Here is a 26,668-nt window from a genome sequence, read left to right on the forward strand (position 1 = left end):
GTTTATCCAGTAGAAACAGCTTTAGACGCGTTTCAGATGGAAGAAGGAAAAAAAACCCGACAATGTGGATCAGCTGCTCCTAGGTGTGCTTGGTTTTGAGTGTATGGGAATGACGGCTGTGTTGGTGAGTGGAAACAGAGATTAACCAATGGGCTTCCTTGCTTACAGTGTAGTTGATTGGGCCACTTCTACTGTGTGTAGTAATCGTCCTGCAGCATGGCCGGAGTCGGGAAGGAGAGGTAGGGCGGCGGAACGGTGAGTGAGCGGTTGCGGGAGGGTGGGCGAGGGGGGACTGTGGGCTGGGAGACGGGGTCCAGTGGCAATTTTGCTTGGCTTTGAGTGTATGGGAATGATGGCTGCGTTGGGGAGTGGAAACAGAGATTAACCAATGGGCTTCCTTACTTACAGTGTAGTTGTCGTCATTATGACCCGCCCTCGATGTCATCATGTTTGACATGTGGGCGGGGCAGACACTCATGGAGGAAAAGAAATCTCAGCCACTTCACTTTTAGAACATTGGGAAAGTGAGGCTTCATTAGAACGTTTGAGGTGCGTTTTATATAGAGAGATAGCCTCATTAGTCTAGGGTACCTATTATGTTATTATTAGGACACCACTAATTGACTTTCATCATTGGCTACCCCACCTACCCGGCACCACAGAGAAAAACTCTCCTAATTATCTTTAACATGAGAGAAAAGTCTGCAGTGTCTAGGTTCATGGACAACCCCCTAAATTTTTCGGGCTTCTTAGTTCAAACACTAACCAAATCCTTTTAATTAGACCAATGAAACTGTACAAATGGTCTTATACGACAAGAAGGCAAAAATGTACTTCTATATATTTAATCGCAAAGATAGCAAAAATAAGTAAAAATAGCAGCCAGGTTAAAAATAATATATACACGTGTACTTAGCATTGCCACCGGGGCTTTTTAAACTCAGTCACTACTTGTATTTTTCCTTGAATCCATCCATGGCTGTAGGTTATTAATATCAACGCTGTTACTCCTAGTCTCTTTTATTTCTTATCTCTGCTTATATGCGCCATGGCTGGTAAAAGAGGTGTGACTATGTGGGTGTGGCTACTGTAGGGGCAGAGCCATAGTGATCCTGCCCCTGGATGGGTAGAGAGCGCTGACTAATGGGTTGCAGGAGGGTGCCAGAAACCCTAGCACTGGCCCTGATTGGGCCGTAGTAAGATTGGCTCCACCTGTGTGAATCAAGTGCAGCACAGGTCATTGCTGACGGCTACTGACGCAGACGCTTGACAAAGTCCAGGACACAGTAGCAGAACCAAGCTAGCAGCAGCAAAGAACAGGCCTAACATCTGGGGAACAAGGTCTGGAACAGGGCAAGGATCAGCAGGCCACAAGCAAGCAAACTCAGGAACAGACAGGCATGAACACTGGAGCATGGCAAGACAGAAACAGGCTGGCAGGAATGCTGGAACTAGGCAGGGCAGGAACACTTGCAGGAGTAATGAAACAAAGTAGGGCAGGAGCAGGCAAGCAGAAACACCGGAGTCAGCGGGACACCAGGAAACCTGTTGCCGAGGCACTGGTTGAGAGTAAAGGACTTCTTTAAATACCCAGGCAGGATGTGATGTCAGCGCCACCTTGCAGGACTATGAAAAGGAAGTGCAGAGTTCCAGGAAGCAGAAAAGATTTGTCAGGCACAGGAGGTTGTTGGACCATTAAGGACTTCTGGAAACAAGTGAGGGGTGTGACAGACACAGCTTGGATTAAAAAATGAAGGAGGAAATAGCCTCAGAATCCCACCTTCACCATTAATGTGATAGATTTTACAGAAGGTTACCTCACAGGCATGTTAATTACTAATGTAACCTTGGTCTCAGTGACTCCAACACCAGCTGAGCTCCTTCCACACTGGCCCAGGTTACAGAGTACTCTCTACTTCCCTATACCACACTCTCGCTCACTCAGCACTCTCCATTCAACGTAGTTCTCTCAGTTCGAGTTTGGGAGTGGGTAAATGGTCTGGAATAGAGACCCGGGGCTTTTGAGAAAATTAAGTGAAGCTTCTGTGTCTAGTCTTACCAGTCCCGTGTGCAAGTGCCTTCACTCCTGCTTTTTTCATGAACCACACAACATTCCAAGGATGTTGATTTTATCCAATTCAACTTTATTGAACTTTCTGCAAATGGCAGCCAATTTCATTTGTCTCCAACTTAATCTTCTTAATAAAGTTTAGTATTTGCACATTTACAAGATCGCCTATCCTTTACCCATCCCAGGGCTGATAATAATCCAATGCTGTTATTTAACTCCTCTGGCCTCAATCCACATCCCTCAGGCACAGATCCTTTAGGCTATCTTTCCAGCGATGCACTTCTGGAGCTGCACCCGGGCCTTGAACAGGCTTCCCTTGTTCAGGTCCCTGCTTTGGGCTGGGTTCCGCCACCCTCAACTCCGACTCCTTCACAGTTGCTACTAAGTGGAGCAGCAACTACACCTTAATCAGCCTAAGTTTGTTTAAGCCACGTTGGGATTCCCCCTCTCCACCAACGGTTCTGGCAAGGGTACAGGCAACCAAAAACCACTTCTCCCCCCCCCCCCCCAAACAGGAGCCTTTATCACCTTTAGCTCCACCTCCCTTATCAATCAACTATTAACCTCATTTTCTCCCTGCAATTTGTTTCACCACGACTCCCCTTGGGCTGGGCCTCCTCCCACCCAGGGACACCCCAGCTCTGCCTCCAGAGAGCTGGCACCACAAAGAATGAGGAGGATTTTATGACCACAATATTCAGGAATTCTACTGACAGGGATAACTTTTTGGATTATACTAGTAATCATCCTCCTGCTTTGAAGCAAACTTTACCTTTTTCACAATTTCTCAGATATTGACATATATGTTCTGAGATGGAGTACTTTAGATTACAGGCACAGGATCTTGGGGCGTTTTATTTTTTGAACAGAGGCTATCCTAAGACAGTTTTGAGCAATACTTTTAAGAGAGCAAAGTTTCAAAACAGAGATCTTGTATTTCTCAAACAATCTGATGAAGATCTTAAGCTGTTTGTCACCTGTGTATTAAAATATTCTCCAGGTATCAAAAAAGTGGTTCATATTTTAAGAAAACATTGGCATGTACTTGCTTTACGACCTATTTTCCGAGAACAAAATTTAAGGGTAGCTTAAAGCATACATCACAACCTTCTTATGCTGTTTGTCACCTGTGTATTAAAATATTCTCCAGGTATCAAGAAAATGGTTCATATTTTAAGAAAACATTGGCATGTGCTTGCTTTACAACCTATTTTCCGAGAACAAATTTTAAGGGTAGCTTAAAGCATACATCACAACCTTAGAGGACATTTAAGCCCTTCAGATATTGGGAAATTAGTCTCTGTTGGAAGATCCCAGTTCACATCATAAATGCAATTCATATACGATTAGTGATGTAACCTTGGAACTTGATACCTGGTTTATTGACCCTATTTCTAACAAAAAGTATTTTTATTTTTGCATAATATCATCATTTGTATGACTGACCATGTAGTTTTTGTGGTTATCTGTCCTTGTCCAAACCTGTCCATTTAAAACACACTTGATAGAAATAAGAGTTGTTTGAAGCATGGAAGGCTGCAAACCCCTCTAATTCAACATTGTATAAAGTTTAAACATACACTATAGATTGGGTCAGTGGTACCACAGTAAACTGACGAAAACCTCTTCAATGTGTGTAATTTTTGATTTTTACTTTGGAGACTGAAGAACCTTTTGGTGTTAACCAGTGAATTCAATGGAGCAGTTTTTACTGATACTTTAAGGACACAGATCGAACTAGAAATTACGTGTATACGCCGGTGTATTGCAACAACCTTTGAGAAGCACAAAAAGATAGATGATTTTCTGCAATAATAGAAGAAAATGAAAATGTCTAGGACCAAAATTAAGATGTTTTCGGCTAGACCTGTTTCAATCACGACTAAGTGCCCAAAAGGTGTTCTAAATGATCAAATGACCTCAGGAGGGATTAAGGCATAATCCCCCCTCCCTTATTCCCCTAATGGTCATTGACCCCTTCCTAGCCCCCTAATATGTGATAGTTACAGTACCATACTAGGCTGATGACAGCTTCAGATTATTAATAATAATAATAATAATAATAATAATAATATTATTATTTATTGCATTTGTATCCCACATTCCTCCACCTATTTGCAGGCTCAATGTGGCTTACATAGATTTGTTAACATTGTCATTGCAGGGTATCAGATACCGTTAGTAATGTGTAGCGATTAGGAAGGGAAGATAGAAGAAAGGAGAGAGTGGTTAGGGTAGTTATAGAAGTTAGGCGTTCATAATTGAGTGGATTGGTGAGGTGACCTATTGGGCTATAGATTCTCATTGTAGGCCTTGTTGAAGAAGAATGTCTTCAGAGATTTTCGAAAGATAGTTGTTTCGTTGATTGCTTTCAGGTCTGTGGGTAATGCATTCCAAAACTGCGTGCTCATGTAAGAGAAGGTAGTGGCATATGATGGCCATTCTTATTAAAGCAGCAAGTAGGTCCCAAAAGTAGCCTAGTGGTCAGTGCAGTGCACTGTGGAAAAGGGGAACTAGGCCCATATCCCACTCTAACTTATACAGTAGGTATTTTTTCTGCTCCTGGAGGTCTCGCTGCACAATGTAAGAGAGTTATGATGAGATGTGTATCTGGGACCTTTTATATGAAGTCCACTGCAGTGCCTCCTAGGCTGCCTCATTGCTCTGCTGAGATGTCTGTGTGGCCAGTCTACTAAAAATGATGGCCCCCATACATACAAATTATAGCTACGTTATGCAAGGTTCCACATTAGGAGTCGCAGACCAAGAAAGGGATCTAGGTGTCGTCGTTGATGATACGTTGAAACCTTCTGCTCAGTGTGCTGCTGCGGCTAAGAAAGCAAATAGAATGTTGGGTATTACTAGGAAAGGAATGGAAATCAAAAATGAGGATGTTATAATGCCTTTATATCGCTCCATGCTGCGACCGCACCTCGAATATTGTGTTCAATTCTGGTCGCTGAATCTCAAAAAAGATATAGTGGAATTAGAAAAGATGCAGAGAAGGGCGACAAAAATGATAAAGGGGATGGGACGACTTCCCTATGAGGAAAGGCTAAAGCGACTAGGGCTGTTCAGCTTGGAGAAAAGGCAACTGAGGGGAGATATGATAGAGGTCTATAAAATAATGAGTGGAGTTGAATGGGTAGATGTGAAGTGTCTGTTTACGCTTTCCAAAAATACTAGGACTAGGGGGCATGCGATGAAGCTACAAAGTAGTAAATTTAAAACGAATCGGAGAAAATGTTTCTTCACTCAACATGTAATTAAACTCTGGAATTCGTTGCCAGAGAATGTGGTAAAGGCGGTTAGCTTAGAGGAGTTTACAAAATGTTTGGACGGCTTCCTAAAGGAAAAGTCCATAGACCGTTATTAAATGGACTTGGGGAAAATCCACTATTTCTGGGATAAACAGTATAAAATGTTTTGTACTTTTTTGGGATCTTGCCAGGTATTTGTGACCTGGATTTGTGACCTGGATTGACCACTGTTGGAAACAGGATGCTGGGCTTGATGGACCTTTGGTCTTCCCAGTATGGAAATACTTATGTACTTATGGTTTTTGGGTATTTTTCTCTTGGGCGTTTTATTTTCCAAAATGGTCCCAAAAGAAAAATGCACTGAGCACAAAGCCCCCGATATTCAAAACCATTTAACTGTCCAGGAATGGCACCTGGCCAGTTACATGGCACTTAATCTACTACATTACTTTGAGTGAATTCCTTCAAAAAAGTGGTAAATAAATCCTAATAAATAAAGAAATATCCAGCGATGTTCAGCCTGGCTTAGCCGGTTATCCCCCACCGAGTATTCCTGGTTAGTGCCTAGAAAATAACTGACTATATCACGCGATATAGCCAATTATCCCTGACTATTCAATTCATATCCCGCTATTATAAGCGGCCACATTGGGCCACTTAAATAGCTGGTATATCTTCAGCTGGTTCAGGGGTAACCGGCTATCTTTGAATATCAACTTAGCTGGTTAACTTTAAACCATATAAAAAAAAGAAAAAAAAAGTGACACAGTTTAACAGTGAGCAATGTTTTGTCTTGTTCATTATGTCTCCGTTGTGCTTACTTCATGGTTTTAAACATGAAAGCAAGTTGTGCTGTTTATAATATCTGCAGTAGAACATTTTTCTTAATGCTTGAAGGAAATTCGAAGTTTGTGTACATCTGTATTTGGAGAAAACCTTTCAATTTAGGCAGCTTGTGTATTGGCTTTTTTATAGCAAAACAAAATGAATTGCAATAAGAAAATCAATGTGAAATGAAAATTACAGTAACAAAAAGAGGTAGACGAGGACTGCTAAACATCTTTTTGAACGTTAGGCAGTCTGATAGTTTTATAACTACAAAATCATTTTCCCAAAGTAATGCTTTTAAGAGCAATAACTGTAGTGATTTCCTAAGGATTGAGGATATAATTTTATAATAAAGGTTTATATGTAAAAACAGCGTGTTATACAATTTCCTGGGTTATTTGTGATTAAAAGTATGCACCGTATGTCATTTTGTCCATGCTGTTACCAGTGTTAAACAACAGAGGCATCCCTGGGGGCAGAGTTGGGGTGTGGCATTTAATTATGTTCATATTTTAGCATAGAAAAGCGGGCTGAGCGTCTCCTTAAGCTAAGTAAAATTTCCTTTTGAGAAATGCACGGCAGTCTGAAGATATTTAAAATTTAATTTTTTTTTTAAATATTAAGAAAATATGGAGGTTTTTAACTGCCGATGATGCTTCTAGAGGCGTTTTCCTCCATTAATACCAGACTATTGATTACTTTTTGATGACTGAGTTTATATATATATTTATGTTATAACATTATTTTGAAACTAGCTCCCTCATATTGTCTTTAGTTCATTTCCATATTTTAGCATACTCAGAGTATGCTTGACATTTTTATACGTACTAAATTGGTGTTAAATGTTTGTGTGTGTACCTGTTTGTAGTTTCAGTAAGGCAGTTTTATCAAAAAGAATATATATAACATACTCAAAACTTGAAAAATCATATAAGCAAGTTATATTTGTGATAAAATTCAGTATTTGAGTGTGTGATTATTGTTTGTGTAACATAATTTTTTTTTTTTTTTTTTGGGGGGGGGGGGGTGGCAGTGGTGATTATACTGCCACTTCTGTGGTTACTGGTGCTGCTTCATCAAGTGATACACACATATTTCATTTTCGTCATCTTTTTGCTCATCCTGATCTGAAGTGGAAGGTTCTGGCCTTCTAAAAACTAGTCAAAAGATATATTAAGTTGGTTCAAAACAAAAGTAGTATCTTGTTTTCCTTTGTTTTATTGTTATTTATTACTTTTTAAGTTGACTAACATGTCAACCACTCTACTTTACTCAGGAGAGACAGCTTTCAGTTTATGAGCACAACCTCTTTTTCCTCACATTTTTTCTTAATATTTTTTTCTTATCTTATGCAAGTATGCCATTTGAAAAATAATTTGCTACTAGTATATGACAGACCTCATAGACCTGCCAACCAGAAACACAACAAGATGAGCAAGAACATACTTGAATCTTCACTACCCAAGCATCAAAGGGCTCAAATACAAATCAACGTATGCATCCAGCTTTCCCTATCTAAGCGCACAACTATATGGAACGCAGTACCAGAAATAGTAAAAACAATGTACGACCACCTAAACTTTCAGAAAGAACTAAAAACAAACCTGTTTAGAAAAGCATATCCTACCGACCCAACATAAAAGCCTGAGTACCTGCGACACAACCAAAACAAAGATCGTAATGGACTCACCCCAACTTCCCTCCTCCTCCTTAAGTTTCCCTTTATTTCTACCATACATGATCCTTATTCTATCACAATAACACCTTGTATTTGTTCATACTGGAACTGGCGAACACCATTACGGTACTATGTAAGCCACATTGAGCCTGCAAATAGGTGGGGAAATGTGGGATACAAATGTAACAAATAATAATAATAATATAAAAGTTTAGTTATCAGGGTCTGTTTACTAAGCTGCACTGTATGCACACTAACTTTTTAGTGCGTGCTAAAAATTAGCATGTGCTAATGCTAGAGACACCTATAGGAATTATTATATTTTTTTAATGTTTTATTACATTTTACAACTATACAAAACAAAACATTTACATAAATGCTTTATACCGCAACTAACACTGAGTCTTGTATACAACCAACACTATATAATTAAGCATTACAAGATAAATAAAAATCCAGAGTTTTCCACTTCTTAAGACCAGCAAAATGTCCCACTGAAGAATAAGAAACAGATTGTTCATATTCCTTGTACAATAAAATCCAGTTCCACCAAAGATGTACTTGAGTGTTGTCTTTCCAATGTGATATAATTAATTTTAAAGCAATAGTTATAAGAAAGTCAAATAATTTATCATCATACAAATTATATGGGTGTGTCTAGCATTATCACACGCTAGTTGTTAGCTTGTACTAAAAAGCGCACCTACAGCGCAGCTTGGTAAACAGGGCCCCAGGAGTTTCTGGTTTGTATTGTTTGATCTTTCTCTTGAATTTGGTTCCCATTTTGTGGTTGTGATGTCTAGTTGATGTCTAGTTGATTGTATGCCAGCTTTGCTTTTATGTGTGGTTCCTGATTTGTTTTTGTTTTTTTTTAAATTTTTATCTAGGACCCTGTTTACTAAGCTGTGCTAGAGACACTCTAGCGTTTTTAGCACAAGCTAAGCTTTAGAACGCGCTAACCGTGTAACTACCCATAATATTCCTATGGACATCTACACGGTTAGGCACGCTGATTTATAGCACTCTCTAAAAACGCTAGTGCACCTTAGTAAACAGGGCCCCTAAATAATTTATATCTTTATTAAAATGTTTTCCCTCATACTTGATGAGGTTGCAATTTATTTACTTTTCATCGCCCAGTTATTGCGCTCCCTGTCTTTGGGATATCCTTCTAAATGGATTTAGACTTCAGTTATCCTATCTCAAAGAAAAAAAAAAGTCTTGTTTTTTGTTTTTTTTTTCACTCAGGTTTTAAATACAGTTCTGTGATTATGGGATCTGTTTCTGATTTGTCTTGTAGATTTGTTTCAATCCACAAAGATGGTGTTATGTTCCTTTTCATGTTAGGCCTAAGCCTAGGGGTTCTTTGCTGTGTCCTTCCCCATTTGTGTCCCTAGTTTCCTTGTTTTTGTTTTGTTTTTCTATATGTCTTGACCCAGTATTTATCCTCTTAGCGGTGAATTCTTTATATGACATTAAAACAAATGGTGTCGAAAAAAGCGCTATTTTATAAGCCGCACATAAAGTTAGGCATGGTTTATAGAATAGTGCTTACACCCGGGACTCATGCCTAACTTTAGGCACGGCCAGTTTCACCAGCTGAAACATTGTTCAAATGTATGCACCTATATTGGGCAGTTTTTCCTACATTAGCACACAACTGTGGAACGCATTTTGAAAACTGCGTACGATCACCTAAACTAACCTGTTTAAAAAGGCATACCCTGCCGATCCAACATAAATGCCTGATATCTGCAACACAACAAAACTAAAGTACGTAATGGACATAACACAACTCTTCCGTTATACGATGCCCTAATGTGGCTGTGCCACATGAACTTGATCTTACCACAACATCACTTTGTATTTGTTCACATCGGAGTCTGCAAACGCCTCTCCGGTACTATGTAAGCCACATTGAGCCTACAAATAGGTGGCAAAATGTGGGATACAAATAAATAAATATCTGTAACAACGTGCGTAAATACGAGGAATACCCCGGTTTTGCCCGTGACCCTGCCATTTCTGAGCCCTTTTTTAAAACTTGTTTTAAACGCTAAGTGCGTAAATTGCAATTAAATCTAATTAGTGCCAATAATTGCTTGTTAAAAAGACAATTGGCTCTATTTATCTCATTCAGTTAAATTGCGCACAAAAAGTGGGCACATGCTCAAATGTACACACACAGTTTTTGGCGACTTTTATAGATTATGGGGTTAGTATATATTATGATGACATTTTAGTATGTAAGTATGGTCACCCTTCAATTAACTTCATTTCTTTATAACATTTCTTCATATGGCTATTTGATTTCTATTGTGTTGACTTGATATTGATGGTCCACCTAGCCCAGTAGGATAATGCATAATGTTTTATGCCTTTGAGTAAAGTTATTGTTATGCAATTGCTATATAATGGAATTATTTAGAAAATTCCTATTAGGGAAATAGATTCTAATGATAATATAAGAGGTTCATTCCCTTTGCTATATTTGTCTAGCCTACAATCATTATTGTATTTTCTTTTTTTGCTGTACTTGTTTATTTATAATGACTATTGTATTTCCTGGTAATGACCAGTTTCTTTTAGTTGTGATCCGTATAATAAGTTCTTCATTGGAATGTAAGATGTTATGTTATGTTTTTCTCCTAACTGACTGAAATGGTTCCTATTTCTTTTTTTATCAATAAAAAGATTTAAACGTACAGCTTTTAATGTGTTTTGTTTATATGATTCTGTATTGTTTTTTTAATGCTATATCTTTCTACATCCCTGTGGTGTAAGTTGTGAAAGGCAGTTGAATTAATAAACATGTTATAGATCTTAAGTTTTGTTATGAGAGATTCAGTGTTCTTTGCCTCAAGGAAAACCCAGTCCTAGTTATTGTGTGACTGACCTAAATATTATTCTGATCCCCACTTCTTTCACAAGTAGGTAATGCTGACAAAATCTGGGGTTACTGACAATTGTTTGGATGGCGGTAACTGCTCTTTGATATGGAAATAGCAGTAAGGTTTACAGGCTGTCTTGGAATGGCTTATGGGCCTCCCAGAAACACTCCAGCATTCTATCAGCTTATCACTGAGAGCATCTGAAGTTTTATATGTGAATAGTTGAATCTGTACATTATTCCAGAAGGGTTTATTTTCTGTTCTTTAAGGATTCCTGTTACAAAGTTGCAGTAGTGATTCCCGCGCGGCAAATGTGTAGAAGCCCATAGGAATTGAATCGGCTTTGTCGCATTTGCCATGCCACGAATCACTACCGCGGCTTTGTAAAAAGAGCCTTAAATTTGATAAACAAGCAACCTAGTAGTTCATAACAGGAAAAAAGCCAGTTGGTCCCTCCATTCTACCCAGAGTTTTCTATTTTGCTCTGCTAAAGATATATTTTTATTTTTTTTATTTTTTATTACATTTGTACCCCGCGCTTTCCCACTCATGGCAGGCTCAATGCGGCAGGCAATGGAGGGTTAAGTGACTTGCCCAGAGTCACAAGGAGCTGCCTGTGCCGGGAATCAAACTCAGTTCCTCAGTTCCCCAGGACCAAAGTCCACCACCCTAACCACTAGGCCACTCTTCCACTAGCAGGCATCCATAGAAGCATGACCATTTATAGGATGCCACTGCTTTTCTAATTCAGATTTTTTTGCCTTCCATTTTGGGCACTTACCACAGGGTTTCCTCAAACCAGTCCTGAGGACCCCACAGGTTTTCAGTGTATCTGCAGTGAATGTGCATGAGATACATTTGCATTTGCTAAGTCTCCATTGCATTCTGGTTTATGTAATGTACATTTCATTGTGGGTATCCTGAAAAGATGACAGACTGTTGGGTCATCGGAACAGGTTTGAAGAGCCCTTTCATCTTTCATAGGTAAACCTACAGATTTACATGCCTAGTCTAATAGCCAAGCCCTTTCACACCCATTGTATTACCACCATGCTTCAGTTATAAATATGGAGGTGAGAAGGCTGAATTGTTGAATTAAATATGAGAAGATTCATGCTCATCAATTTGTTTGAAAGTCCCATTTTTTGTGAATATTTATTGACCTCTCTTTCAATTGGTGAACGAAGCCACTTGGTCACCCTATGCTAATAATTAAGCTCTGGAAAAGCAATTGACATAGCTGGGTTAAAAAAAAAATTTGGATAAGTTCCTGGTGGTAAAGTCCATAAATTGTTATTAAGGTAGATCTGGGGAAAGCCGCTGCTTATCCCCAGGATCAGTAGCGTGGACTCTTGAATAGAGGAGTAGCCTAATGTTTAGTGTAGCGGGCTTTGATCCTGGCAACCTGGGTTCATTTCCGACTGCAGCTCCTTGCGACTTTGGACAAGTCACTTAACCCTCCATTGCCCCAGTTACATAAACTTAGATGTGAGCCCTCTAGGGACAGGGTAAGTACCTGCATATAATGTGTACAGTACTGCGTACGTCTAGTAGCGCTATAGAAAGTCTTGCAACTTCTTGGGATTCTGCCAAGTTCACTGTTGGAAGCAGGAAACTGGTCTAGATGCACCTTCAATCTAACCCAGTATGGCAATACCTATGTTCTTATGTTTTTACATACTACTAAAAAATTCTGTAGATGGCAAACTCTCTCTATGTACCTATGAATATGAGATTACTATGCAATATTTTCAAGTAACATCTAGTATAATAATTTAATGCTGCTACTACACTAGAGTTTATTACTTAATCAAAGGATTAATGTATATAAGGAGAAACATATGAAAGTTGATATGTAACTAAACATTTGTTTTTCATTAAAAAAAATAGACTGCCTACCTTTTTTTTGATTTACCACCTTTTCATATTGTTGCAGCTGGTTATTGTGTGATTACTTACATCCTGGGAGTTGGAGACAGACATCTGGATAACCTTTTATTGACAAAAACAGGTATACTACCAAAAATAGTTACATCATTACTGTTATGCAAAACAACTGGTTTCAGTGTAGCATGCTAGTAAACTGAGTTTTAATGCATAGAATATGATAACATACTGTATTATGAATTTGCATGCATTCACTTTTGTGATGTTACTTGAGCGTATACACATCACAAGGAGCTAAGACATGCTTAATACAAAAAAAGTATTTATTCCAAATTTAGATTTTGATTTGACTGCCCCTATCGGACCGACCGTTCACTTGTCTATTAGATTGTAAGCTCTTTGAGCAGGGACTGTCTCTCTTTGTTAAATTGTACAGCGCAGCGTAACCCTAGTAGCGCTCTAGAAATGTTAAGTAGTAGTAGTAGATTTATCTCGTTTGAAAACTTTCTTTAAAAATCAGGGTACTAACTTTTTTTATACTTGGCACTTTTCTATATTGAATGGTTAGTGGTTTCTATAAAAGCAGTCAGTGTAAAAGCTGGAATATCATACCATGTTTTTCCTCGTTTTATATCCCCTCCCAGCTCACGTTTATCCTATCAGTAGAGCAACAGCTCTTGACAGGAGGCAATACATTGGGGCTGCTTATGGAACCCTGCAGTCATAAGCCCTAAATCTGGCATTTAGATATTGCCACTGTATCATAGCTCATACCTCCTCCCTATTTCACTGAGGTTACGGAGCCATAGCAATAGATCAGCAGGATAAAGCAATCCTCTTCTGTCAGTATGCATGCCTTTGCTGCTGCACAAGGGTAAGAAAATAAATCCCATATGTTTTCAGATTCCCATTTTATCAGTCCTGAACTTATCCCTTTAATGTTAAATCCAGTTTTTGGTAGTTGCTGGTTGATTGATTGTTTTCTCGTCACTCTTGGCTTAGATGCCATCACTATGAACAGTATTAATACTTCACATGTATAATAGGAACATCTGTTCTTTTGTGCTTCTCAGCTTTCTTTAGTTTTCTGTGCATACTGTTGATTATAGCCCCAGTGTGTTGCTGTTTTGAGTTTATAACACAATAAGAGACTATTAGGTTTAACATTAAGAGCTAACAGCTTGGGGGGGGGGGGGGGGGGGGGGAGGAGAGAAGCTTAGAATTCTGATACTGTTCATCTAGAACTTGTAAGATTCCATGACCATTTTCAACCTTTGAATGGATCCCTAGCTTAGTCAGATTCTTCCGTTCATAATGTAACATCATTCATTGACTTACCCTGAAGAAAAACTAGAGCAGAAAAAATATTAGTAAATTAAAGGCATCTGACTGATATTTAGGAAGAAAGCTGTCTACAGTTCTGTGCAAAGTCAAAGGCTTAGTATTCCACATACTTGCTCCATGTTTGTAAGTATACTTTTCTGAGTAAAGAATTTAGAATAGCCAAGCTTCTTTAACCCTTTATACATCAACTGCGAAAGGAATAGGAATGCATGTAATCAAGGTAGTTCAAACACCTTCTATACAGGAAATTTTTATATTACTTGAAGTTCCCTCAGATTGTATCAGAAGACCAGATGAAGTGCATTACAATAATGTACAGCACTGACGATGAGGGCTTGAGGAACTGAGCAAAGTGCCAGCCATTGCAAAAATGGTTTCAAATACTTTAATAAACAAATTGGCTGATATTCAAAGCAATTTAAGTGGGCAAAGCCTCTCCTGTCCGGATAAATCACTTACCTCTGCCTAAGTGATGATATTCAGCAGCACTTAACCGGACAGTGCCACTTTATATCACCACATACCATCCAACAAAAAAGTGGGCAGTTCAGGGGCGGCATTGGGGAGGAGCTGGGGGTTATGTCGGTGTCGGGCCATATCCCACTCTGACTGGTGCAGTTGTGGTGGAAAGTGTAAGCCCTCCAAAATCCACAAAAAAACCTATTCTACCCAACTGTACTCCACCAAAAACCTACTGTACCTACATATAGGTGACCCCTGCAGGCATAAGGTCTATTGTAGTGGTGTACAGTTGGGTACAGTAGGTTTTTGGTGGGTTTTGGAGGGCTGCCCATGCAATATAAGGGGATAATGGTGACCTTTTAAGTGAAGTTCACTGAACTGCTCCCTATGGTGCCCTACTGCTCTGTTGGGATGTCTGTGTAGCCAGTCTAATAAGAATGCTAACCCCCACCCCCCACCCCAATACATACCAAAGGCTTATTTTTGTGCGTTTTTCCCCTTGATTTTATTTTCCCCAATAATGGTCCTAAAAGATAGACGCACTGAGCACAAAAACGTCTAGCAAATGGCAGTTTTCTAAACAAAAAGGTTTGATGTTTTTCTGGTTTGAAAATGGTCATGTTCGCTCCTCCGCATATATTCTCTTGGCAGCAGATTGGAATTAATGTCCCCTAGAGGTTGCTTTTTTTTTTCCCCTGGTCAAGATATAACAAAGAAATTAAATTGACATGGAGGGGCATTTACAGTATGACGTCTAAGTCCGACTTTGGACGATTGTCCAAAAATGTCCAAAATCTGAATAGGAAAGAAGATAATTTTCAAAAAAGAAAAACCTCTGTCTTTTTTACAAAAATACAGTGTCAAACAAGTTTTTGTGATTTGGACATTTTGTTTTTGGGACATTAAAAAAAAAAAAAAAAGCCCAAGTGCAAAAAGTACAGAATCAAGCCATTGGGATATAGGAGGAAGCCAGCATTCTTAGTAGACTTGTCCCACAGACATCCCAGGAGAGCAATGGAGCACCCTAGGGGGCATTCCTGTGGACTTCATAAAATACTCCCAGGTACACATCTCACCACTGCTCCCTTATCTTGTCTGCTGAGCCCCCCAAAACCCACTATTCCCAACTGTACTCCACTACCCATAGACCTTATGGGTGAAGGGGGCACATATATGTGGTTACAGTGGGTTTCTGGTGAGTTTGGGACGGCTTACTCACCTCCACAAGTGTAACAGGTAGGGGTAGGTATGGGCCTAGGTCCACCTGTCTGCAGTGCACTGCACCCACCACTAGACTACTTCATGGATCTGCATACTGCTCAAATGGACCTGAGTATAACATCTGAGGTTGACAAGTAATGTTTTTAGATCAGAATGATCTGCCAAGGGTGGAGAACTCGAACTTCCCATCCCACTTTTTCCCATAAAATAAGTAATGTTTTAATCACATTTTTTGGGGGTGGAATGGGGTTAATGACCACTGAGGGAGTAAAGGGAGGTCATCCCTAATGCCCTGCAGTGGTCATCTGGTCATTTAGGGCACCTTTTTGTGCCTTATTCATTATTAAGCTCAAAACATCTTAGTTTTAGTCCTGGACGGTTTTGTTTTGTTCCATTACGGCAGAAAAATGTCCTTAGTCTTAGGAACGCCTAGATCCAGCCCTTAACACACACACCTGACATGCCTCCTTGTGATTTGAACGCACTTCTGACAGACTTTATAGAAAAACGTCTAAAAATTGGTTTTGAAAGTACCAATTTGGATGTTTTTGTGAGAAAAACTTCCAAATGCAGATTAATGCCACTTTTTGGACGTTTTCTCTTTTGAAAATGAACTCCATCTGGGCTTATTTTCAAAGCACTTAGACTTACAAAGTTCCATTGGTTACTATGGAACTTTGTAAGTCTAAGTGCTTTGAATATACCCCTAATAGTAGTTTTAGGGTTTCACCTACATGTCATAAAAACTGCTTGTTCTTTCTTTAAATAGTGTTTTTATTTTTGATGAATCTGCTAAGAATAAAGGCTATCACTGAGACTAAATAGATAGTTTCATCTTTGCAGGGCTTATGACTCATCTGACTTTCAGGATAAATTCCAGTACAAGGTTTTCATGATAGAGTAAAGCAGCATATAAAACACTGTATTCCCAAGTGGCAAAACATGATTTAGCAATTGAATTGTACCTAAAGGCAAGACAGAGCCGTGTTTTGTCTTTTGGTATTTGGGTATATCATTTTGGAGTAGAGTTGTAGCCTAACGATTAGTGCAGCAGTCTTTGATGCTGGCAAACTTGGGCAAGTCACTTAACCCTCCATTGCCCCAGGTACAAAACTTAGATTGTGAGCCCACTAGGAACAGAGAAAATATCTGCATGTAGGGGTCCTTTTACAAAGGCACACTAGCGTTTTTACTGCGCACCAAATGTTAGAGATGCCCATATATATTTCTATGGGCGTCTCTAGCGTTTTGCGCATGCTAGTCAGCGTCCACTAAGACTGCTAGCGTGCCTTTGTGAAAGACTCCCATAATGTGTATAGCGCTGCGTACATCTAGTAGTGCTATAGAAATGATTAGTAATAGTAGTGATGCGTCAGAGAATGTAGTTATCGTCTGCCTTGAAGACTGCAGGGCAGGAGTGGTTTATCGTTTATTTGACTTCAATATACCGCCTTATTTGCACTGCAAGTCAAAGCAGTTAAAAATAAAACAGTAAGAGGAAAAAGATCTCCATAAAACAACAGGCAAATACACAAGCATAAAAGAAGTATCGTAGAGCACACATTCTAAAGCCTAGAGCAGTGTCTAATGAGCTGATTCCATTAACAGGGAGACCTCTAGCAAACGGGACAAGGGGACTGACTGAATGTTAATTCTCAGCAAGTTCAAAGACCATTGAAAAAAAAGGGTCTTAAGGTTAGATCTGCAAATATTATTAAGAAGTTTCAGCACGTAAAGATGATGGTAAAGAATTCCATAGTGCAAGTGCTAAGAAAAAGAAAGCACTATGAGCTCCTTTTACTAAGGTGTGCTAACCATTAGTGCACGCTAAGTGCCACGCAGACCATTGGGGTTATTTTACTAAGGTGCGCTAAATACCATGCAGCCCATTGTATATCTGTGGGCTGCATGACACATAATGCATGCTAAATCCGTTAGAGTATTTTAGTAAAAGGACTCCCATTGTATACCTATGGGCTGCATGACACTTAAGAATGAATTCTATATATGGCACTGAAAAACGTGCTGTTCTATAGGCTGTGTTTAAAATTAAGCACAGTTTATAGAATAGCACTTACACACAGGAATCACACCTAACTTTAGGTGCAGTAATGTTCATCAGCTGAAACGTGGTGCAAATGTATGTGCCTAAATTGGGCAAGTATCCCCCTTAATTCTATAGCAACACGTGTAAATGCTAGGAATACCCTGTTTCGTTCATGACCCTTCCATTTCTGTGCCGTCTTTTATTTTTAAACTCGTACATAAGTTTCACACCTAAATTTGCACATGTAAATTCCAATTATATCTAATTAGTGCCAATAATTGCTTGTTTAAAAGCTAATTGATGCTAATTAGCTCATTCAATTATTCACGCAAGTTTTTCGAGTTTTATGGAATTAAAAGGTTAATGCACACTAATACTTTAGCACACCTCAGTAAAAGGACCCCTATGTCTGGTGGACTCCCCACTATGCACAGGATGGTCCTGGAAGAATCTGTCTGAGATCATTAATAGAATGAAGGAAACAGGTGGGTATATAAGGGGGAGGTGGTGGAGATGAAAACAGTAACGGAATGAAAAAAATGCACGGGATAAGCACAAAGGAATCCTGTTCAGAAGGAATGGATCCACCGAAGCTTAGCGGAGATTGGGTGGCAACACCGGTAATTGGGAAGCAAAGCTAGTGCTGGGCAGACTTCTATGTCTATGCCCTGAAAATGGCAAGGATAAATCAAGGTCATGTATACATATAAAATAGCACATAGAATGAGTTTATCTTGTTGGGCAGACTGGATGGACTATACAGGTCTTTTATCTGTCGTCATCTACTATGTTACTATGTTTTGGAATCAGAAAAATTGTGTTCTCTAAAATCTTCTCCTATTTTATCTTTTTCACCAAATGATTACTTTCAGTTCTTGATGGACAAGCTGATTTGTTTTCAAGGTCTTTCATTTCCAGATCCTCATATTTTTCCTCCCCTGTCTCTCTCTCCAGTCTCATCCTCTGCTGTTGGCGGAGTACGCTGTCATCCTGTCCAGTACAGATCCCTGTGGCACTCCAGTATTCACCCTCCTCCATTGAGAGAAATGGCCATTTAACCCTATCCTCTTGTTTTCTGGCCAATAACCAATTCCTAATCTACAATAGAATGTAGCACTGAAACAGCCTATGGTTAATGACATCTGTTTTTGGATGCAGGGTGTGAAGTACTGTTGCCTTAATTAGATCTTAGCTCTGCTTTTGATTTAATTGATCCTGAACTGTTAATCAGGTATTCATGGATCAGCATTAAACTGGTTTGTTCTTATTTTTTTTCTCGTTCATTTATAACTGCTCTAAACTCATCCTACTATGAACCCTACCCTATGTCATGTGGAGTCCCGCAATGCTCCATTCTCTCCGCTACAGTCCTCAGCCTCTTTCTTGCCACTTTAGCTACCCTTATCCAGTCTTTAGGCTTTCATTTATATTTATACTAGCCGTTAAGCCCGTTAAAACGGGCGAGATTTCCAGCTACCCTCCTCGCCGCCGCTCCCTTCCTCCTCCGTGCCGGGCCCCCTGCACTGACCTGACAGCGCCCCTCACCTCCGTGTGAAAGCGCTACAGGCAGCAGCAGATCGCTCTGCTGCTGACTGCAGCGCTTCCACATGGAGGTGAGAGGCGCTGTCAGGTCAGTGCAGGGGGCCCGATACGGAGGGGGGCGGGAGCGGCGGCGGGGATGGGGGGGGGAGGGTGGAGGTTGGTGCGCGCGATGTTCGCTTCCAGGCTCCAGCGGCAGCGGCCGAAGTCCGACTCCGTTTCCCTCTCTGTTCCGCCCTCTGACATCATCACGTCTTTACGCGAGGGTGGCACAGAGAGTGCAGATGAGTCGGCCACTTGCCATTTATATGTTTGATGTTGACGATATTCAGTTGCTGATAGCACAAGATCACTGTGGTAAAATTTATTTATAATGCAAAAAAAACTTAGACCATGTAACACCTCTCCTATATGATCACATTGATTACATATCCAATATAGAATTCAGTACAAAATATTGCATTTTGCTCACGAAGTCCTTTCTATCTGTTCCCCTTTATGTCTTAGCTCCCTTCTTATTCTATACTGACCACAAAGACCTCTTCAAGGCCAGTCTTGGCAAATGCGGGGCCCTGTGCAGACCAATTCAGTGGGGCCCCCAACCCCCCACTCACACCCACCCATGCCTGCCACCATAAGCCATAATTTATCAGTTTAAAAGGAGATTTAGAGCTCTGGGAACCCCACCTCACCCCATACCTTGATATGCATCCACCACGTTTCAGTAGACAGCGGCAGCAATTTTCATATTCTGTCAGCTGCTGAGCCCGGAGCCTCCTCGCTGCTGCATCCCGTCCTTGCAGAAGCATAAAGTGACATCAAAAGGGGGGGGGGGGGACGCAGCAGCGAGGAGGCTGTAGGCTTGGCAGCTGACAGGATATGAAAATCGCTGCCACTGGCTGATGCTCTCTACTAAAATGTGGATGCACATTAAGGTACGGAGTAGAGAGGTAGGAGGACAGATATACCAGAGATGCGGGGCCCCTAGGAGCGTGAGGCCCTGTGCGACCACCCCCGTCGCCTCTGCCTAAGACCGGCTTTGGATCTATTCATTCTTTAGGTATTAACCAGTCACTGAGAAAATTGGTTTTTGCTTCTTCCCAGGAATCAGCTTTTTGTTATATGGCTCCTACTCCTTGGAAACAAAAAGACAAAGGTGAAAGTCGCCAAAAGCTATAAGTTCTCAGTGCGGTCAGTAATCACTAATCGCCGTGAGAACTTGTGGTCTTTCAGTAACTTCTACCCTTGTCATTTTGCTTGCTGCTATTTTTGTGGAAGGCTTTTTCTTTTTCTTCCTGTTTTTGTGTCCTGCTCTTTGGTACCTGCTTCCACTTAATACCATACTGAATCCTTATTGACAAATTGTAAGTGTTGTTGAAAACTTAGCTCTTCCGACCAAATTCAGTACAGAATTTGTTTCCTAAGAATTTAAATCTTTCCTCTCTGCTCTTCTCCTACCTTATGTTTCAGTGGGTATTTTGTCTAATGTCATGATTATTGTTGTCCTACTTTATAGTCCATTGTAGTCTAGGTTGTTGTTGATATAACTATTAACTGAGGAGATGTTTTTTGTTCAGTTGATGTCTTCTTGTTCACTGCCTTGATAGATCTCAAATGGCCACATACCTGATTTTTCAAATTAATAAACATTGCCCCCCTTCTGCCATACCAATGCCCAGGATATGCCAGCCTCAGTCTCTGCATCAATCTTCAACCCTCTTCTTACATCCACAGGATCAGACTCATTTCTAATCCCCAGTCTTCTCCTCACACCTCCCATGTCAGCCCCACAGGATGCTGGGCTCGATGGACCTTTGGTCTTTCCAGTATGGCAATACTTATGTACCCTTGTCTCAGCATCTGCCAGTGTCTGCCCCCTCTTGTATTTTCAGCTCCTGCATCGGTCTCCAGCCCTCTTTTCCCATTCTCCAGCCCTCTCCTCCTGCTGTCACCCATGTCAGGCCATATCCCCCCCTTCCCAGCCCTCTGCCCCCTTCTCCCCCCTGCCTAGCACTTCTAAATCCTTCATATATCAACAGAAGCTTGTTCCTTTGCTCCTGCCGTTCTCTCTTTGTCTCATCTGATACTGTGGGAAGCTTGAACCATAAGAGTAGGTACTTCCTGCAACTACATGATACAGGAAGTTCCCGCTCTTACGTTTAAACTTTAGTAATGCCCCTGGCGGAGCTGATGCTGAGAAAACCAGAATGGTGGGAGTGAAGGAATAAGCTGTTGTAGCGCCAGTGATTGGATGGTGTGGCCCACCTCATTCTGATGCCCCTCTGTAGAAAGATCTAGTGTTGGGCATAGTTAAATCTCTTAAAATGAAAGCTGCTTATACGAGTTCTGTTAATTTGCATCTAAAAGATTCACTTTGAATTGGAGTACAGAGCTATCATTGTTTCTGTATGTGGTATTATTTTAGCATGTTTTACATGAGCTACACCTGAATCTTTTGTATCACAAAATATAGCACGGTAAAAAAAATTAGTTCTACCATTGTGTTAATGTTGGCGGTTAACGCAGTACTTTTTGTAAGCTTTCTACCAAATTGTCATTTTTGAAATGACTAACCAGCATCTTCTGACCCCCTGAAAACAGCACTGCTATCAAGATAATGACAATTACCTCATCTCAATCCTGTTTCTCTTGAGTGCTTGGTAATGTCTGTGATGTCAAAGATGATACTGTCCGCTGCATGACTCAGATTATATCCTATTCATATGAGGTAATTCTAGCACTGTTCTGAGCAAGGCTGCTTCTTAGATACCTAAGGAAATTGCAAGGGATAAGCTTAAAAGAATTTATAATCAATGTTCAGTTTATTTTGAAATATTTAATAGAACACAAAGGATGTTAAGATACATGTAGAATTTCAGATGGAGGAAATGAGATATTTGAGTTTCATTCTTATTAAAATGTGTACTGTTAACATTTTCATTTCATTTAATAGGCATATATTCCAATTTTTGTAGCTGCACTTAATGATATGAGTCACCTCTTGAATCTTTAGAAAAACAAGATGATGATAAAAACAGGGGAAAAAAGAATATAAAGTAATACATCTTTATTTGAGTAACTTAATGTATCTTTTGATTAGCGTTCAGGACCTAAATCCCTCTTCCTCAGGTCAGGAAATATGGACACTTTTGTTTGTAAGATTCAAAAGAAAAGCAGATATCTGGGCTTTGAGTCACACCAGTGCACCTTTGAATATTATGGTTTTTTTTTTTTTTTTTAATTGTTCCCCTCTGTTTTTATAGTACCAGTAATGCACATCTGGTTTGCTCAGACTTCTGTTACAATTGGAAAGTCCAAATTGCAGCAGCAGAGGGCACTGCATATCCACTCTATTATCCCTACTGTAATGCTGCTGTCTTCAGTTATGGTGTTAGAATAGCTCTGAGGGCAAGATGCATTATTTTAGGTTGCCCTTTATGTGATTTAACAGTTGTTGCTCAAGACAAAGTAAAAACTCATTAATTTTATATTAGCTGTGGGAACCAAAGGTGTCTGAATTAAAACCTAAGACATAGCATCCTAGTGTTTGTTTTCTGGTTAATTCGTTTAGTCTAGAAATTGTTACGCAGATTACATTTGGTAGCTTTAGGGAAGCACAGTATGGAAACCCGTGCTGAACATTGTTAGTACAGAACAAATTATAATTAGATCTTTAACTAAAAGGAGGTATGCGTCCTTGCTGCAGAGCCCCTGCTCTCTTACATTCTCTCAATTAGTCTGTTTCAGCCATGGGCAGAGACTTGAGAAAGCACCATACTCTCTCCAGATGAGGTCGTATAAGAATAAAAATAAAACAGATGTGTTTATATTGTCCTTCCCCTCCTCTCTCTTAGGCCTCTACTGTGGTTCTTAATAGGGCTGTACAGACCAAAAATTGTTGATGTTTAGTTTCATGTGTCATTTACAGGATTTCCCATTTTATTTGGGGTACAATGTCATTACTACTGTTACTCTAGTGCTTACACTTCGGAACACTCCCCGATCAGATTGCCATGTCAAAGAAACTGAAACCAAACGTCTCCTGAACATGATAGACCCTCTGGGCCTGATGATGATGAACCCCCCTTTATCACCATAATGTCCGATTTTGGGGTATACAGGAAGCAAATATGGAGCGATGGACTCCACATCTGAAACTCCACTGCTTCTAGTATCCTATTGGATGGTGTTCATCGGGCATTGGGGATCCCTAAACAGAACAAACCCTGGGGCATGGTTGTCTGCTTCCATTCTTTTGGAACCAAAGTACAATTTGTCCAGAAAGCACATTCTGCAGGCTCTGTGCAATATCGTGGCCATGCGGTGGATATTTATCAGGACATCTCGCAAACTACCCTGCAGCACTGTCATGATTTTCAAGACAGGGAGCATGTGAAATACAAATGGCTCTTCCCATTTGTGCTTGCTTTTGTTGTTAGAAGGAAGACCTATCATTTTAAAACTATTGCTGAGGCACAATAACAATTGTGGAAACTCAATCAGCGGAAAAACCCTGACTTTGGCAAAGCTGGATCTACTTCATCTCGTATACAAACCCCGAGGTGGCAATGTGTTCCTGATCGCAGCAACAGTCTCAAACGCCTTTGGAACCCAAGAAAGCTGCCACCTGATGATTCTCTCTGCATCTCCCTCGAAGTTGTTGCCTACTTTTTGGACACCTAGCTGTGTGGACTTTAGTTGTTTGTTTGTTTTTTTGTTCCCCCAAATAAGCTGGCTCTAATTTATTTTATTCCTACCTATGTTTTATTTGATGTTTGGGGGGGGATGGAAATAGGATTGAGGGTTGCATGATTAAAGGTGATTAGTTTTCCTCCATTTGTTCCTTTCTTCTTTATACTGCTGCTTTACACTGCTTTCTGATGTTCTGTTTTTGTAAGATATGTGTTGTTGAATGTACAATGAGAATGGTAGTATGGTGATGATGTGCCAATGATCTCCTGGCTATTACTTCCCTCCCCAGAACATTGGATGTGCTCTTGGAATATGGTCAACTGTCAGGCTTGTGGTTAAATGTGGACAAATCTGAGGCTTTGAGTTTGTTGGAAAGTCTTGATTAAAGGTGGCAGGGAACTTTTCCTCTCTACTACTACTACTTGACATTTCTAAAACACTACTAGGGTTACGCAGCGCTGTACAATTTAACATAGAAGGACAGTCCCTGCTCAAAGGAGCTCTGCTGGGCATCTGACCAGTAAGTACTTGGGACTTTATTCCTCGGGACTTGTCTCGCTTTTATTCCATCAATGTGTCCTGTCTCTTACATGACAACAGGTCCCTTTGTGACCATTGGGGGCCTCTTCCTCCCTCATTATGGGGCCGTATTACTTTAATAAAAATGGTATTATTGTCTAAATGGTTATATGTGTTGCAATATTTACCTATTGTATTAACTTGCCCAGATTTGACTAAATAGAATAATATGATACTTAAGTTTGTCTTGGGCACAAAAAAGCCCCGCCTTGACTGGATGGTAGAGAAGAAATCTGAGGCTTCCTCAGTTAAAGACTACATTAGGGAGGTAGTACAGTACTTAAAGGTGGACCAGGTGGAGCTAGGGGCCCAAATAGATAGTGTGGACACCATGGAGGAGGTTGCTGTGGGCATCCAGAAAGGGCTGGAGGAGGTCCACAAAGAGCTACATGGGCTTGAGGAGAAATTAGAGGATCTTGAAAATCAGACTCACTGCAACAACTTGTGAGTCCAGGAGAGTACTCGAACGCTGTGGAAGTGGTAACCTATTTAGCCCGATAGTTGCTTCAGGATGACTCCCTGGACCCCCTTAATGAACGTGCGCACAGGGCCCTGGGGCCCCACTCTTCAGACAGGCCTCGTGACATCATCGTTTGCTTCCATAGTTTTGCCCTTAAGGAGGAGATGCTGTTACAGTGGGATCCAGTTTGAACTATTCCAAGATCTAGCCTATGAGACCTCTAAAATGCATAGAGCTTTTAAGGATATCACTTGCGCCCTTAAGCATGTCAGCATCCAATATCACTGGACCTTTCCTTTTGGCATGCTGGTCACTATCAGTGTGGTGTCTATAAGAAGGTGACAGGGCTCGAGGAAGCCAAAGCATTGTTACAGCATAAAGATGTGGAGATCCCTTTAGGGGAAGCAAGTGGTCTGGTGAGCTGGGATATCTGCTCTAGGCTGGAAGGGTTCTGCTGGCAGAAGTGGGTCATCATTTCAGGGGCACTGGAACATCAACCAGTTAATTTGTCTTTATGGAGACTGTGATTTTAGTACCTGCTGAACACTGATCACTTCTGAGGGCCCTGCTTGGCTGCTAGTTTCTGTTGGGGGGTGTATTTGTGTTTGTGCAGTAGTGTGTGTATTTGTGTGTTTTATTTATTTTTGTTACATTTGTACCCCGCGCTTTCCCACTCATGGCAGACTCAATGCGGCTTACATATTGTATACAGGTACTTATTTGTACCTGGGGCAATGGAGGGTTAAGTGACTTGCCCAGAGTCACAAGGAGCTGCCTGTGCCTGAAGTGGGAATCGAACTCAGTTCCCCAGGACCAAAGTCCACCACCCTAACCACTAGGCCACTCCTCCACAGGCCACTCCCCAGTGTTGCGGTGTGTGGTTAGGTTTTTTCTTAGTTGTGCGGGGGGTAGCTGGTAGCTTGTGGGATATATGCATGTTGGGGAGTGAGATGGAATGATTGGATGGCTGTTGGGGGTTGCGAGTGTTATTTGTAGTGATTATGGCAGGTGTCGGGTGGGATGTGTACAATTTTTTTCTGGGTAGCTGGTTACCTGTGCCAGGATCTTCCTTGTATTTTGTGAGAACAGATTGTGTCCCACGATGGGGAGTAAGGTGGATGGGTGGGGGGTGCTTGGGGGAGGAGTGGGTGGTGGGGGTGGGCAGGGATTGAATATGGGACATTCTTTGGGAGGTCTGGTTTGGGATGGGGACCATGGAACTTAAAGTAGTGACATATAATATTAAAGTCCTGAATTTGCCCTATAAAAGGAAGGCTCTGTGCAAAGAATTGGTATGGTTGAACACCTCAGTTTGCTTCCTTTGGGAAACCCATCTGTGCGCTTATGAGTGGTTTGTCCGGGACCCACGGTATCCACTGACATACTGGGCATCGGTGATTGGATCTTGGAAGGAGGGTGTGGGGATTCTCTTTGCACAGGGGTTGGGTCTCGAGGTTCTCAAAGCGTGATCCTAAAGAGAGATTTTTGATGGTGCTGGGGGCCCTGGGAGGGGTGAAGTACACTTTTGTTAATCGGTATGTGCCGAATGAAGCACAAAGCCCCTTTTTGTGGGATTGTGTTCCTTTGATGTTGAGTTTGCAGAAGGGAACCTTGATTTTAGGGGAAGATTTTAACTTGGTGTGATTGATCCATTTTGGATAATATAGGGGGTCAGATTCATTATAATAGGCACGGTAGAAGGGACTTTC

The 26,668-nt window shown here is 40.7% G+C and overlaps 1 protein-coding gene across 1 annotated transcript in view; it reads left to right on the top strand.

Annotated features, from left to right (window-relative positions):
* Positions 1-26,668, top strand: part of PIK3C3 (phosphatidylinositol 3-kinase catalytic subunit type 3) — a 333,547-nt gene that overhangs the window by 191,580 nt on the left and 115,299 nt on the right. The window contains exon 21 of the mRNA XM_030192881.1: positions 12,665-12,739. Coding sequence (XP_030048741.1) covers positions 12,665-12,739 — 75 coding nt within the window. The remainder of the gene's footprint in view (positions 1-12,664; positions 12,740-26,668) is intronic.

The sequence above is a fragment of the Microcaecilia unicolor genome, chromosome 2, assembly GCF_901765095.1.
Source record: "Microcaecilia unicolor chromosome 2, aMicUni1.1, whole genome shotgun sequence".
Lineage (NCBI taxonomy): Eukaryota > Metazoa > Chordata > Amphibia > Gymnophiona > Siphonopidae > Microcaecilia > Microcaecilia unicolor.